Genomic DNA, 14,077 nt, shown 5'->3' with positions numbered 1-14,077 from the left:
GTGTCGTTATCTGTATGTACAGGATCGGTGCTATACGATCGTTCGCAGATATCGTGCAGGATCGTTCGTCGTTCGTTTACCAACGATAATAATTGGAAGTGTGTACGTAGCTTAAGAGAGCTCTGGCTTTGATTTAGGAGGGGAGTATCAGACCTCTGCAAAAAGACCATTACTTGCTCTACAGAACATCCAATTGGCTTCTTGTGCTGCTTTTCACTCCCTTGACTATGCTGTACCCAAATGTACAATAATCTGTAAGAGGCTGATATTAAGTCAGGTTCGGGTACTCATGCTGCTTGCATTAATACATATGTTTAATGATTTAATTATGATCACAAAGCTGGAATAATTTGTGTCATCTATATCTGTTTGAAGTTCAGCTTCAAATTGCAAACTACCATGTGTAAGGGTAAAACCCAATAAATGTATATATGAAGGTAAATTGCTTTCTAACTTAAGCTATACATGCTAAATGATAGCCATCAGAGAGGAATGGCTGTGCACTTAGGCAAAAATGGAGCAAGTGTACAATGGTCCCTGATGTCGTCCATCAATCTGCCAAGATGAGCAGGAACAATCATTTTACTTTGCAGAGAGCACAGCAGGGTGCTGCTCACTCATCCACCTCCCTTCCCTCCCCATAGAACTAATCAGCACTGTGTGTACAGCACTCATTCATTCTCCTGTCACTGGATACTAGCATGAAAGATCATTTCCAGCAACAGAAATCTGACATCTGTACAAGGATTTAAACTTTTCAATCCAGGCAATGCTTTTCCACACTAACATGTTCTAAACTGCAAATCTCTTGTGAGATTACCTGTCCTCCTATAAAGCTCTGTTCACAAGTCTGAGATAATGCAAGGCAGGAAGCTTTGTGCATGAATTGTGATATGCTCACCCTGGGTGTGCCCTTTCCTAATTAAATATCCTATGATTATTCAGTTAGAAATTGTTCTCACTCCTGATCCTCTCTCTGCAGTCTATTAAAATCATTTGTGCAGGAAAGTGTAGAGAAGAAGAAAGTTCAAAGCTGAACTGTATTCATTGCATTACTTGAATAATGCAAAATTGTTTAGTGTCTTTCTAGCGGCTACTAGGGATGAGCAGGAATGCCTCTGGCATTCTCGCGAAAATTTCCTCGAACTTTCGATGGTTCCACGAAATTTCGGCAAACAGATTTCGCGAAACCATCGGAAGATCAAGGAAACTGTAACAGGAGGAATCACAGGGGATTCACAGGATTCCATGGGAATCCTCCTGTTTGCAATCCCCGGGGCACTAAACTTTCAAAACGTCTAGTGCTCTCTCGCCAATCAGAGAGCACTAGAAGTTTTGAATGGGGAGACTTAAACCTCTTGTGCCGGGGATCATACAAAGAGCTGATCAATGAATGCAGCCGGCGCTGCATTAACTGATCAGCGCAGCCTGCAATCTTTTTTTTTTTAAATTTGAGCTCGATCAGCAAATTTACACCAGCCATTCTCGCTTACAATTTCGGTAAGCAAGAACGGCCGAATTTGCTGTGAGATCGTGTTTTAAAAACTCCCTTGCTCATCCCTTGCGGCTACAGCCTCTACAAAGCTGCTGAGCTTTGTATTTATTTATTTTAAATATATAAGGAAACATCACATAAGAGTAAGATGGTAAAACTAAATTTTGTTTGCCATTGCTATCCTATTGGGGAGTTTTCCCTCCACCTCCTGCCTTATAAATGCAATAGGAGGTAAGAGGAAATCTTCTGAAAGTGAAGGAAGTGATCCCTTTATTAGAGTAAGGCTACATACACACATGCAATGGTTCTCGTTTGATTATCGTCTCAGAGCTGAAATCAGACGAGAATCTTGCATGTGTACAATGCTTGTCGTTCATTGTCCAAACAACCGCCCTGGCAGATCCACAGATGATGGATGATGAACGATCGTAATTCAAGTGAAGGGGAGAGAACACTCCGCTCCAACCTTACTTCCCCACTCATTTATGCATCAATTGTCCTTTGTCCTGAAAGATCCTTAGCCTAAGGCTAGGTTCAGAAATGGCTTGTGATGTAGCGATCCTGCGCAGTTCACAAACCCTGGTACCAAGCTGCTCGGTCACTCAGACTGCAAAGTTGATTTTTAAAAAAACATTGTCCTAAAGAACCAGCATCTGTGAGTGCTACTGTACCACCATTATTAATGGGCCGCAGGTCACAAACTATTTGTAGTATCCCCCCCCCGAAGCAATGGTAACCACAACCACATGGCAAGTCTCACCATAGCCTAATATTTTGACACATTTCTACTTTTTGGATTTTACTTCACGTAGAATACTGGTATCAATAGTCACTAAGACAAAAAAAAAGAGAATGCATATCTCAAAGGGGAACACAACAGCAATTAAAAAAAATGATATCTCTCCAAAACTTTGCCTTTAGCCCTTTTCCTTTAACTGGATGAACTTTAAACTTGGAACAGGGCAAAGCTTTATCATTTAAGTCCTTATCATTTAAGTGGATTCCCTAATATTTGTCTCTTTGCAAATATAACAAATCTAAAGCAAAAACAAGCTGCTATCCTAAACTATACCTATATTAAACCTATACTAAATTCCAGGTATTTCACACCTCTGAGTATATTGATATCTGTGTTTGATGTTATTCCAATAATCATTTTCAGAAGGCTTTACCTGACATTTTGTATCAAATGGAATGCTATGTATTTGTTAAAAAGATTCCCCAGACGAGTAAGGACAACTTCAGATGTTTGATGAATAAGGTCCATAGCCAGAGATTGAAGATGTGGAGATATGGTCCCCAATATCTCAGCCTTTTTCAGTATTTTTAAGTTTGTTCTCTGCAATTTCATATCCATAACATAATGTTCTGTAGCTTCAACACTATCTGAATACTTTAAATTCTGGTAACTTCTTTGCCTTGTCGAGTATTTCTCCGTAGAATCTTTTTTCTGAACCTGCAAAAGTGGATCATGGTCCATTTGTTCGGAATACAAATTCCACTTTGATGGTTGTTCTAAAGCCTGATTCTCCGGAAGTTCAGGAAAAATATGTTTATACAAAGTATCCATTTCTGCCTCATGCCCTTTAAAGTTACCACTTCTTTGTTGACCTTTCTTTATATCGCCCAGAGGTATCAAAGAACTGGAAGTTTTAGATATTGTACTTCCTAGAAGTTTATTATCCATTGATAAATTCCTATCATTTTGTAAGACTTTGTTAAACTGTGCTGTAAGAACCTCAGGTTGGTGAGGCTTATCTGTGTCCTGAATAGCAGTAGAAAGTACAGTTATATTATTTTCTTGTATATGTCTTTTTACATCTTGTTCCAAAGTCTTTTCATTAACTTTCATAAAAACATCTTCAATTTTTGCCTTTGTTTCTTGGTACAAACTCTGGACAGCTGGATGTAAATGATGCAACATTACATTTTCTGGGATGTTTTTCTCCATGTTTTCTTCATTCTTCATACCCACACAAGACAATTTGTAATCCAGTAGATAATTAACAGCTTGCTGAAACTCCCTAACAGCCATCAACTGATCATCATCGGACTGCACACAGAAATCTAGATCTGTAGACATAGGCTGCTCTTGGTTCACAGGTAAGGGGACATCTATAAGGTCACAAGGATCTGGAGCTTTTGTTGGGCATGGAAACATTTTTTCATGTTCTTGAAAAAGTTCTCCAAGATTTTTCTGTTTTATCTGGATCTCAACCCCAATGCCATCTTTGTGGCTCTGTAGAAATTGTGGGAGATTATTTGTATCTGTTTCTGATAAATTGCTGTTTTCTGAGAACTGTTCATGAAGACTTGGGTCCTTTTCTGCAGAAAATAGTTCCCAATAAGGGTTTTCTTCATTGTATACATTTTCGATTTCTGTGTAAATCACATTATGGCTTTGAAAGTCAGTAGGAAGGGTATATTCACCTTCAAGTTCTCCAGTGTTCATCAGGTCTAGAGTCTGAGTTTCAGAGTCTGCATACAGTACTTGATCACATTGCTGGGATCTATCTACCAATTTCAATGGCTTCTTGTCTACCTGTGCCATGCATTGTCTACCACTATCAATACTAGGTTCTGTTTTTGCTTCTGCATCATGCAGGCACATTTCTAAAGTTGTTATGTTCTCCTGCAGCCCCTTGATTTCAGTGGAAAGATCTGCACACATAGCATTTAGGTTCACAACCTGGGCTTCTTTAGCTTTATTTTCTTTTTCCATTTCATGGAACTCCTTACTGCGCAGGCTGAAGGCCATGGATAATGTACTAAACATTTGCAGGATATAATGGAAAACTGCATGATCCTCTCTGTTGCATAAAGAAGTTGTTATAAAATCCTGTAACAGTTTAAGGAGTTCAGCGCTTTCAACCACAACACAATCTTCATCCTCCATCATTTTCTTAAGACTCAAAGCCGTTATATCTTTTATTTTGGCGTTACGTTTTCCCCATTGCTGTCCAGAAAACCCATCTTTTGGAGCATCTGGTAAAAAGACAAAAAGTAGTGATCAATCTTTATGTCCCCTATTAAAAATTAAAGAATATTACAGAAATTATACTGCAGACACTTTAACCATAGTCTTGCACCCAAAATTGCCAGGAAGGGGGAAAGATTCTGAAGAACATGGCACAGGTATAAAAATGTGTTTTTTTTTGTAAATTTAAAAAATGGGTTTACTGGCTTGTACTCTAATTTACAAAAAAACAAAAATCATTAAAAATTTCCTTACTGGTTCCCCTGACCCACTAGCAATTTTTGGGACACAACTGTATTTAGGAGCTTTGCAAGTAACTCATATTTATAGATATTGGAAATGTCCCTTTCCAATTTTTCCAAGTTTATTTTAACTCTGCTATACTGTAAAACAACATACTTTTTACAAACAAACATCACATGGGACCTGAATCCCCGCTTCACTGAAATTGTGGCGGCAATACAATGTTTAAAGCAGGGGTCGGCAAACTCCGGCCTTTAGGCCAGATACAGCCTAGCCAGTAGTCCATTTCAGCCTACTGCCCCCCTGGTCGATCTGGCCAATCCAGGCCAGCGAGGTTGGCAGCCCGCAGCTCTTGAGCCTCTTTGTTATGCCTCCTTTTCTTATTTACCGCGGCCCGCGTTAACACTTCCCCCGCTGGGGTAGGGGGACATTCTCTCTCCTCTGTATGCATTGCGGAGGGGAGGGATTTCCTTTCAGGGGCGTTCCTGGTGGGGGAGGAGCCATCAGTGCGGGACTCGAGAGAGAGTACGGTCTTGTGTGCCTTCTTGACCTCCTAAAATGCCTAGTAGCCTAGTAGCCAAAAAAGTTTGCTGACCCCTGGTTTAGAGGATTTGAAATAATCTTAAGATTATGGGACAAATCTTCAAAAAAGTTCCAAAAATGCATATAATTGTTGCCTGTGCTATTGACAAACAGTTCATTCAATGCCTGTGCAGTAAAATAAGGTCAAGAGGACAGGAAGTAAAGGGTTGGTCTGTTTAATGGAGCTCCAGAGAGCAGTAAAAACGAAGTTCTAATCCTTCCCCACTCTATTCAGCACAAGTTTTGGCTGAACACTTTCATTAAAAACTTTTACAGTAATTCCTACCTATGTCATTTACCGTCTGGCTTTACATTTGTCTTGACTAAATGCACAATAGAATTTAAGTCTATTATAATGTGAACAGCATTTCAGGCAACATAAGGCCAATCTCAGTAGAGCAGACCTCTATGGCTGAGGTCTTTTGCCTGATAATCCTTATCTTCAAATCAAAAAAGTAGTGAACATGTATATATGAACCTCTGGAACTGGGAAATAGCCTATACAAATTAGTATATTAAAAATGTTTTATGAAAATAAATGTTTTTATGAATGATGATGTAAATGATAAACTTCTATATGCCCCAGTTTTGGTCAATACCTTTATTTTGTTGCACTGTTGGAACTTCTACATCAGAGATAATGGAAGTTACTTTGGTGAGCTTTGCCAAGCATTGCAGAAGAAAATCCAAGCAGCTACTCAACTCTTTCTCCTTTTCTGTGATCCACTGATCAGTGTTCACTTCGGTCATATTGGCCTGTGTTTCATCGCGGCTGCCTGTGCATACATTGGAGAAGATTCTGAATGTTCAAATATATTAATACATCTGTTATCCTTCTCTGAAACCCTTCGTTCAAAACCACATGCGAAAGTGAAAATAGGAATAAAAAGATGATTTCTATTTAAAGGAAGAACAGTAAGAAGTATTTGAAGGATAGTGCTATCATATGTGTCAAAGGCTTTGGAGGATTGCTACCAAATTCATTTTAAAGTTCACTGTTAATGCTCAGCTAAGTTTTTGATTCATACACCCATGGCACACTGCATACCTAGGAACAGTGAAGGAGCAGCAGCACACTAATAAGAACAAAGATGTTCTTCCCCTTCTTGTACATAAGTCTCTTGTGCTTGACTTACAGCACTGTGCAATGCAACATAGCCTGATTGATACGACTGAATCTACTATGTCCATTTTGAGTGCTGCTGTATATTCTTTTGGGTTTTTAATGAGGCAAAATGGACAAAAAGGTAACATTCTGATGCAGTACACCACAATGCAGAGTAGTGTGTTACCATGTGCTTTTGTAGATGCTCTGCACCTCAGGTTTATTATAGATGAGCGTTTGGGGTATCCTCTAATATGAATAACACAACACACATTAAAAAACCTGGGTGATCCAGGAAATCTGTAAGCGATGTCCTCAAAAATATTGGCTTTTAGATGGTTAATGCTTTCAATCTCGGACAAGATCCATTTCAGATTCGCCAGATTCTTCCTTGAGAATGTATCTTCTCCCACCTTGGAAAATTTAGTTAAATCAGGCCCAAAAGGTGCCCCATCTAACAAAAGTACAAGGCAATGGTGGAACAACACAATACAATGAAGCCAGTCTGATTTACAGCTCATTCACACCACCACACTGTAGTTACACATATTATAATGTGCATACACTCACACATTGATGATTTGCTGTACCATTTATTTTAAAAGGCGCCTGAACACAGCTACCAAATGCACAGCTGTGCACCACCATGCATGACAACACATATTCTGTGCTGATCTGTAGTAGCACCTATTTTCATGCAGGGGAATAGGGTGTCAAATGCAATACGTCCCACTATACTTTGCTATTGTGTAGTCTATGTTAGGGGTCATATGCTAGAACTTTGGGTAGAGTCAGAGCTGCAGCAGATTTATACAATCCCGCACGGCTTCCAGCAACTGGTACCTTGCCAGGCGCTTGGTCACTTACACAGTGGGCAGCCATGAATAGCTTGCTGCCACCCCCATTCATTTTCTATTGGGCTGCTGTGGGTAAAAGTTACATGTAGGGTTTCCCCTGAGGCAGCAGTTCTATGGCATGTGGAAGAAGCAACCCTACCGCCTGTCTGAACATAGCCTTTGTCATTAAACTTACTTTGTAGTGTCTCCAAAACAATAAATATCATTTACATATACCAGAGAGCCAAAGCAAAACCTGCTCCAGATTCCACTGTATCTGTGCAGAGGAGTTCAGCATATTTGTCAGTTTGTCCAATAATATAGTTCTCTGCTGTGTTCCATCCACATCTTCCTTCCATGACTGCTCACTCTGAGGTTCTTTTTCTATTTCATCTACTTGTGCGCTGCAATATAATAATGTCTCCACTTTATTCCGAATAAGTTCCAGTTGTTCTGCTATTTCCTGCAGAATCAAAAACAATTGTGAGAATTTACATAATAAAGAATGAATAATTGTATTTATTTTGCAATGTTTAAGATATCAGAACTCAATGAAAGAAGTGTGGTGAATGACATTTATATGGTTTATCACAAGAACCCATTATTTGCAGCAGTTGTCATTCAGACAAAATATTCCAGCATACGTGTATGTTTGTGTTTTGTTTCTGCTATATAAATGTATTCCTTATTTCCAAAATATCATCTCTGGAAATCTCATATGAAAGGAACTGGTGTGGCTAAACAAAGAGCTGAAACTCAGACATGTGGCTTCTCTTATCTGCCAAAGGATTTGTAATTCTTTCCAGCCCCTTATATGAATCACACGTGTTTGTGAGAAAACGCAGCCGGTATCGTGTCACCACTTTTTCTAATAGAGTGGAGTCATCTTCCTGGTTGCAGTCAGCTGATTGGACAATGAAGAAGCAACAACACACTGCTCACTCCTCCTTCCCATCCCATCAGCACATGTGCATGCAGCAGAATTTGATTGGCTCCTAATACTGCCTTGTGGAGCTCAAAACAGAACCAGGTACTTATGCTAGCTGTGCGCTAAATTGCATTTAAAACATTTTTAATTTAATAAGTACAAAAATATTATTCTATTTCTTTCAGAAGTTCGGCTTTAAAGATGAAAGCTGATGCAATCTATAATGCACTTGGCTCAATATTCCCTGCCATGCATTGTGAAGTGCCTATTCCCAGTTTATATTTTTTCACCAGCCTTCGTGGTGACATGCAATATTTCTGATGTTATTTTTGTATGTAAGGGATGCCCTTTATCTGGCAATTTGGCAATGACACTTTTCATGAGTAAAATATAGAGAGTGAGGTCTAGTGGCCTTGTCATTGTTGGCCCAATGGTTTGCAGTCTTTCAAGTGAATAACTCTGAATAGCTTTGTGATAACTTGGGTATTGCCTGCAAATCCCAGTCTAACCTCATCATAATGTCTACTTAGTTAGGAGAATATTTGCTGGAATTCTGTGTTTTTTCTTCGCTTTGTGTTGAGCAACAAGAGGAGCTACTCAGTAATACAAGACTAGCTTCCTCCTTTATTTATCTATTTATTTGTAGTCCTCTAATGATACTTCTCACTCCTACTTTCTGCTCATTTGAAAGCACTCAAAACCCATCTTTTCAAACTTGGCTACCGGTCTTTGTCTTTTGAAACTGTCACTACTTCACACCACTCCATATCTCCCCTTCTATTGTGTGTTACACAAGAGGAGGATTTAGTGGAAGAAGAGTTTTCTGACATGTGGTCCTGTTTATTAAAGCTCTCCAAGACTGGAGAAAAAAGACTATCATGGGAGAACCTGGGTGATCCAGCAAACCTCCCCTATCTGCTCTCTCCGCTCCTCCAATGACCTACTAATGACTTCCTCACTCATAACCTAATCACACGCATGGCTCCAAGACTTTTCTAGAGCTGCCCCGACTCTCTGGAATGGTCTTCCTCATCCTATTCAGCTTGCTCCTACTTTCTGCTCAGTTGAAAAAGCACTCAAAACCCAAATTTTACAAACATACCTACCTATCTTCCTCTGTCTTTTAAAACCATCACTACTTCCCACCACTACATATCTCCCCTCCTATTGTGTGATACTTCCCCCACCTCCTAGACTGTAAGCTCTTCAGGGCAGGATCCTTTCCTCTTCCTGTGTCACTGTTTGTACCTGTCTGTCATTTGCAACCCCTATTTGCGTTGCCTAAAATGTTGGCGCTATATAAATCCAGTTTATTATTCTTCTTCTTATTATTATTATTATTATTAATATTAATAATAATAATAAAAGCCATGTCATTCTCCTAGTAATGCCTGCTTAGCCATTTTCTACTTTTTATATCTACTAAGCTTTGGAGGTTTTAAGAAATGTTCATAACTGTAACATATTAAACAAAACCTGCTGAATGGAGCCCTAACCACCCAAAGCCTAAAGCAGCAATCTTAATAAGAAAATTGGCAATAGAAACACATGGACACTTCCACTATCTATACCAGGGTTTCTCAACCAGGTTCATCCAGTGTTTATTGAGTAAAGAGCAATTTGTGCCTTTCAGGTCAGTTTAACTGACTTTAGCTTTCTATACTGGTGGGATTCTTCCCACTGACCACCACACATTATTATACTGTGAGCTCTGGATGTAGTAATTAGTAATATGTAGTAATTATAGAAGAGTTACAAAATTTGAGAAAAGCTGCTCTATGCAAACGTCCTAGAGGTCCATTAACCTAGACCAATGTTTCTGGTGGAAGGGCCAGCCTTTTTCAACCTTTTCAAGCTGGGGGAACCCTTGAAATAGCCCTCAGGTCTTAGAAACCCCTGACAATAATACCAATATTAGACAGTTGGAAGACTGTCACCCCTACAAAAAGATCATTGGTGTCAATAGTAACTAATGAAGAGGCACAAACTGCTCAACAAAGCTCTAGCAACTTTTGGAGGAACCTTGGTTGAAAAACACTGAGCTAGATGATGCTGGATGTCCTCCAGCCAGAAAATAAGGTAGGCCCCGTCCAACTCACTGAAGTTTTCAATGCACACTTTTGGAAGCTCACATTGTGCAGTAAAATCAGAGTAACCATATTAGTAGAGCAGCCTCTAAAACTTTGCAAGATAAAAGGTACGGCTATAGATCAATTATATAAAGTGAACAAGGCACCCTGCAAGCTTTCCAATTTCGCAAAATCAGCCATCTCGTGGAATATTTGAATATTCTCACATTGCCAACCCTCCCCTAAGTGATGGGTGGAGATCTCACTAAATATTAACCCAATGACACAAACTTTCTATAATAAGCAGCACATTCCCATCTGTCCTGGTAACATCTTTATTAGTAAATCATCCTCCTCCTACAATCCTCTATTGTATCTTCTGATGAGGTCACCATCCTCTGGAATATTCTGTGCTGATCTGAAAGATGATGGATGGTATTCTTTCATGAATGTGTTGTCTGTATCCCATTTAACAAAAGTCACAAGCTTACCACGGGATAAATGTAGTTTTTTAATTACGTGCTGTAGTCCAAAAAAAAAGATGAAATCATATAAACAATATTACCAGCACAATAATGGCTGATTTATTATTTTAATTGCAAATAATTCCAGGCCTGGTTAATCTTATTTTTGGCTTCCAGAATAAAAGTAACTATGAATGTGGAATGTGTCATGATCATTATTAAAGCCAGACAATATTGCTGTATGGAGGATGACACTTGTTGTGTGTACAAACAGAAAAAGACATCACTGGATAAATATTGTTGAAAATATTTATGGTTAGATCCACCACAATGACACCTGTAGGTCAGTGCTTTGGACAGCAGTACATGGACACTTACTATTTACAGACTATGACCATTGCATACTTTGTTTTCATTTTCTCTTCACTTATAGTGATTTGTATATCAGTTCCTTGGTCCTGATTTATTAAAGCTCTCCAAGGCTGGAGAGGATACATTTTCCTCAGTGAAGCTGGGTGATCCAGCCAACCTGGAATAAATTATTTAAAAGTATTTTGCTATTTGTTAGCAAATGTTTTCAATCCTGCACCAGATATTATCCAGGTTTGCTGGATCTCCCAGCTTAACTGATGAAAGTGTATTTCTTATTATTTGGCAGATGTTTTCAATTATTGACCAAATCTATTTCAGGTTTGCTGGATCACTCAGCTTTAACTATAATAAATCTATCTCCTCTAGTCCTGGAGAGCTTTAATAAATCAGGTCTAATGGGAGAAATGTTGAGAGGAGGACAGTGCAAGGGATGCAGAGAAAAATCACGATTAGGGGCAGATGAAACTGAGAGTTCTCTTTTCTTTAAAATTAAACTAACTAAAGGAATAATATCTGTTTATAAAGCAATGTTGATTATCCCCTTGCAAGGGAACTTATTTTGGTAAAATAGATAAATCTCCACTGACTTTAACCATCCAAAACTGTGCAAGGAAAAGCCCTGTTTCTTGTTTTAAAACATTTATTTTAAAGGTTTACAAGTATATAACAAAAAATAAGAAAATGTAGGCGAACAAACAGTAAGGTACATAACAGCAGGCAGCGCATATTCAGGTCCATTGTCAGTGTATGGTGGATAAAATAACTACAATGTTTGAAATGTCCAGTGAATATGTTTTACTGTGGGAAGAGAGTGGATCACAAATGCAACCTTTTCAGAAGTATATCAAGTAAGGCACATAAGATCAACATCAACACATGACATGTAAACTCATGGTAGGGTCCAGGTGACACTTTCACTCTGAGGTTTCTCTGTATTACGTCCAACTGACGGCATTAAATTTGTCTGAAGTGCCCCTGGCACTCGCCGTGAGATCTCCATTATCATAATGTAATTTATTTTACGCATTCACAAACCAACTGTTGGTGGTGAAGTAGATTTCCAACACATGAGTTGGCTCCAATGAGGTATTTAATAATGGAGCCCTTTCCAATAGGGTATTATGGTGTAACTAGAAAAACATGGGATCTGCGGGTATGTGATGAGTAGTAACCTTTTGGATAAGAGGGATCACCTAGTCCCAAAATGGACACAGTCATGGGTATGACCAAAAAATGTGTAACAGAGTACCCCAATCCTGTGCACACCACCAGCAAAGGTTGGATACAAAAGGGAAAAAATATGTAGTTTCTCTAAGGTTCTAAAAAAGCCCTAAAGCTGAACTAAACTAAAAACAAAAAAATACAATTACCTTTAATCTGGCAGGTCCCTCGATGGTGCTGGTCCTTCCTTCGATCCAGTCACACGTCGTCCTGGAATTCCTTCTTGTCACGCGCAGAGGAAGTGCTGGACGCTGCAATCTTTGACCTTCACTTCCGTCATCTTTTGTCTTCTTTCTTCATCACTTGATCTTGCACTGCGCATGCGTGAGATCAGCATCTCTTTTCTCTAGGAGGAAAAAGCCCTTTCTGCGCATGCCCGAGAACTAAAGCATGTGCAGAAAGAGCAGCCAGAGCCTCCCAAGATGCGTGATGAAGGTATTCCGGGAGGCTCTGCGCTACCATTAAGTCTTGATTAAAAAAAGGGTGTTGCACTTAAAAAAAAACACCAACATTTTTACCCTACATGGAACGGTTGTCTACCCTTCTATGTAAAGTAAAAATGTTGAGTTTAAGTACACTTTAAGATTTCCTGGCATCTTATTGGGTATTCTGTCACCACATTCACTAAGTTAAGTTAATAGCCTAAAGTAAATCACTCATTATGCATTGGAGGTGGAAGGAAGGAAGAAGTTGGCTATAATGGCCCATCAGGTTACATTTAAAAGACAACAATACCACTGCTTTTAATAAAAACTTGGTGGTACCAGTTTGACATCAATTACTTTTTTCTGATAATTGTAAATTCTGGAGAGGTGCATGTTAGCTCCTGTTGTATTGCATTTGATGTGCTTCAAGCAAGTTTTGGATTTCCATAGACAGTTATGGGGGTGCAAAACCCAACAAAAAACCATCAATATAGGCCCTTTAAACTTATGTGTGAATGATGCTTATAACACAACTATAAAAAAAGCCAAAAGGAGATCCCAGACGTGACTTGTAAATGTAACACGACCAGGATCCCTATAATCACAAAAGCACGCTTCATTGGGCTCTATTGGCTACAAACTGCAGCCTTCTATGAATGCGGAGCTGAGCTCTTTGTTGCACATTGGTATATGTTACTTGATTGTATAGAAGTTCTTTTTAACTATCTGGGACCTGCTCTTTTATACAATCTTTAGACAGCAAAATAAATAAATAAGGAAGACTATAAAGAACACATAAATAAACTAAGTACATTCCTCCCTTAGCTCACACACCAAATAAAAAACAAAAGATCTTTTGGTAATGTACATTTTGCTTAGGTCACTCAATATGTAAATTGCAGACTATATGTTCCCTCTAATAGCTAATTTTAATAAATATTTTTAGTTCATTACTCACTTTCCTTCCTCGGGCAAGCTGTTCCCAATTTAGCTTTTGTAAAATGTGCTTAACAGCCACAGGGACTTCCAGCTGTGTAAAAGATGTCATCTCGGCATTATTCATTTCGTATTTACTATTAATGGCCAAAGCGCAGACAGAGGTATGAAAAAGATGATCCTGAGGCCCTTTGCATGACTGTTGGAGCCATGTTTGATCAGTTAACTGTCTGATGGGTGCAGGGTCTTGGAAGGTCACATGATCTCTTAGGGTAACAATATCATTAGTGTCCTATTATTATTATTATTAATATTATACAGGATTTATATAGCGCCAACATATTACGCAGCGCTGTCCTATAAGCAACAACTGCCAGGATTTCTTGAAAAAGTGCCCTATATCCTCCTCAACCCAACCTTGTCA

General features: G+C 38.9%; 1 protein-coding gene across 1 annotated transcript; it reads right to left on the bottom strand.

The window, feature by feature from the left end:
• Positions 1-2,663: 2,663 nt before the first annotated feature.
• Positions 2,664-13,860, bottom strand: FAM186B (family with sequence similarity 186 member B). Its single transcript, XM_072398650.1, has 4 exons — positions 13,676-13,860; positions 7,470-7,701; positions 5,897-6,073; positions 2,664-4,480 (listed from the first exon to the last, which is right to left on the bottom strand). The coding sequence occupies exons 1-4, from the start codon at positions 13,778-13,780 to the stop codon at positions 2,664-2,666; spliced, it is 2,331 nt and encodes a 776-aa protein (XP_072254751.1). The 5' UTR covers positions 13,781-13,860.
• Positions 13,861-14,077: the final 217 nt, after the last annotated feature.

Source organism: Pyxicephalus adspersus, chromosome 1 (genome assembly GCF_032062135.1).
Source record: "Pyxicephalus adspersus chromosome 1, UCB_Pads_2.0, whole genome shotgun sequence".
Classification (NCBI taxonomy): Eukaryota; Metazoa; Chordata; class Amphibia; order Anura; family Pyxicephalidae; genus Pyxicephalus; species Pyxicephalus adspersus.
Note: the sequence above shows the minus strand (reverse complement) of the source record. Positions and strands in the feature narration are given on the sequence as shown.

What these genes read in the sequence shown, in the direction of transcription:
- FAM186B (XM_072398650.1), bottom strand. Translation starts at nt 13,780, where the DNA reads ATGAATAATGCCGAGATGACATCTTTTACACAGCTGGAAGTCCCTGTG. An exon ending in AGCTTGCCCGAGGAAGGAAA is followed by an intron (nt 7,702 to 13,675) that starts GTGAGTAATGAA and finishes TTGATTCTGCAG; the next exon opens with GAAATAGCAGAACAACTGGA. An exon ending in GCTTTGGCTCTCTGGTATAT is followed by an intron (nt 6,074 to 7,469) that starts GTAAATGATATT and finishes ATGTATGCACAG; the next exon opens with GCAGCCGCGATGAAACACAG.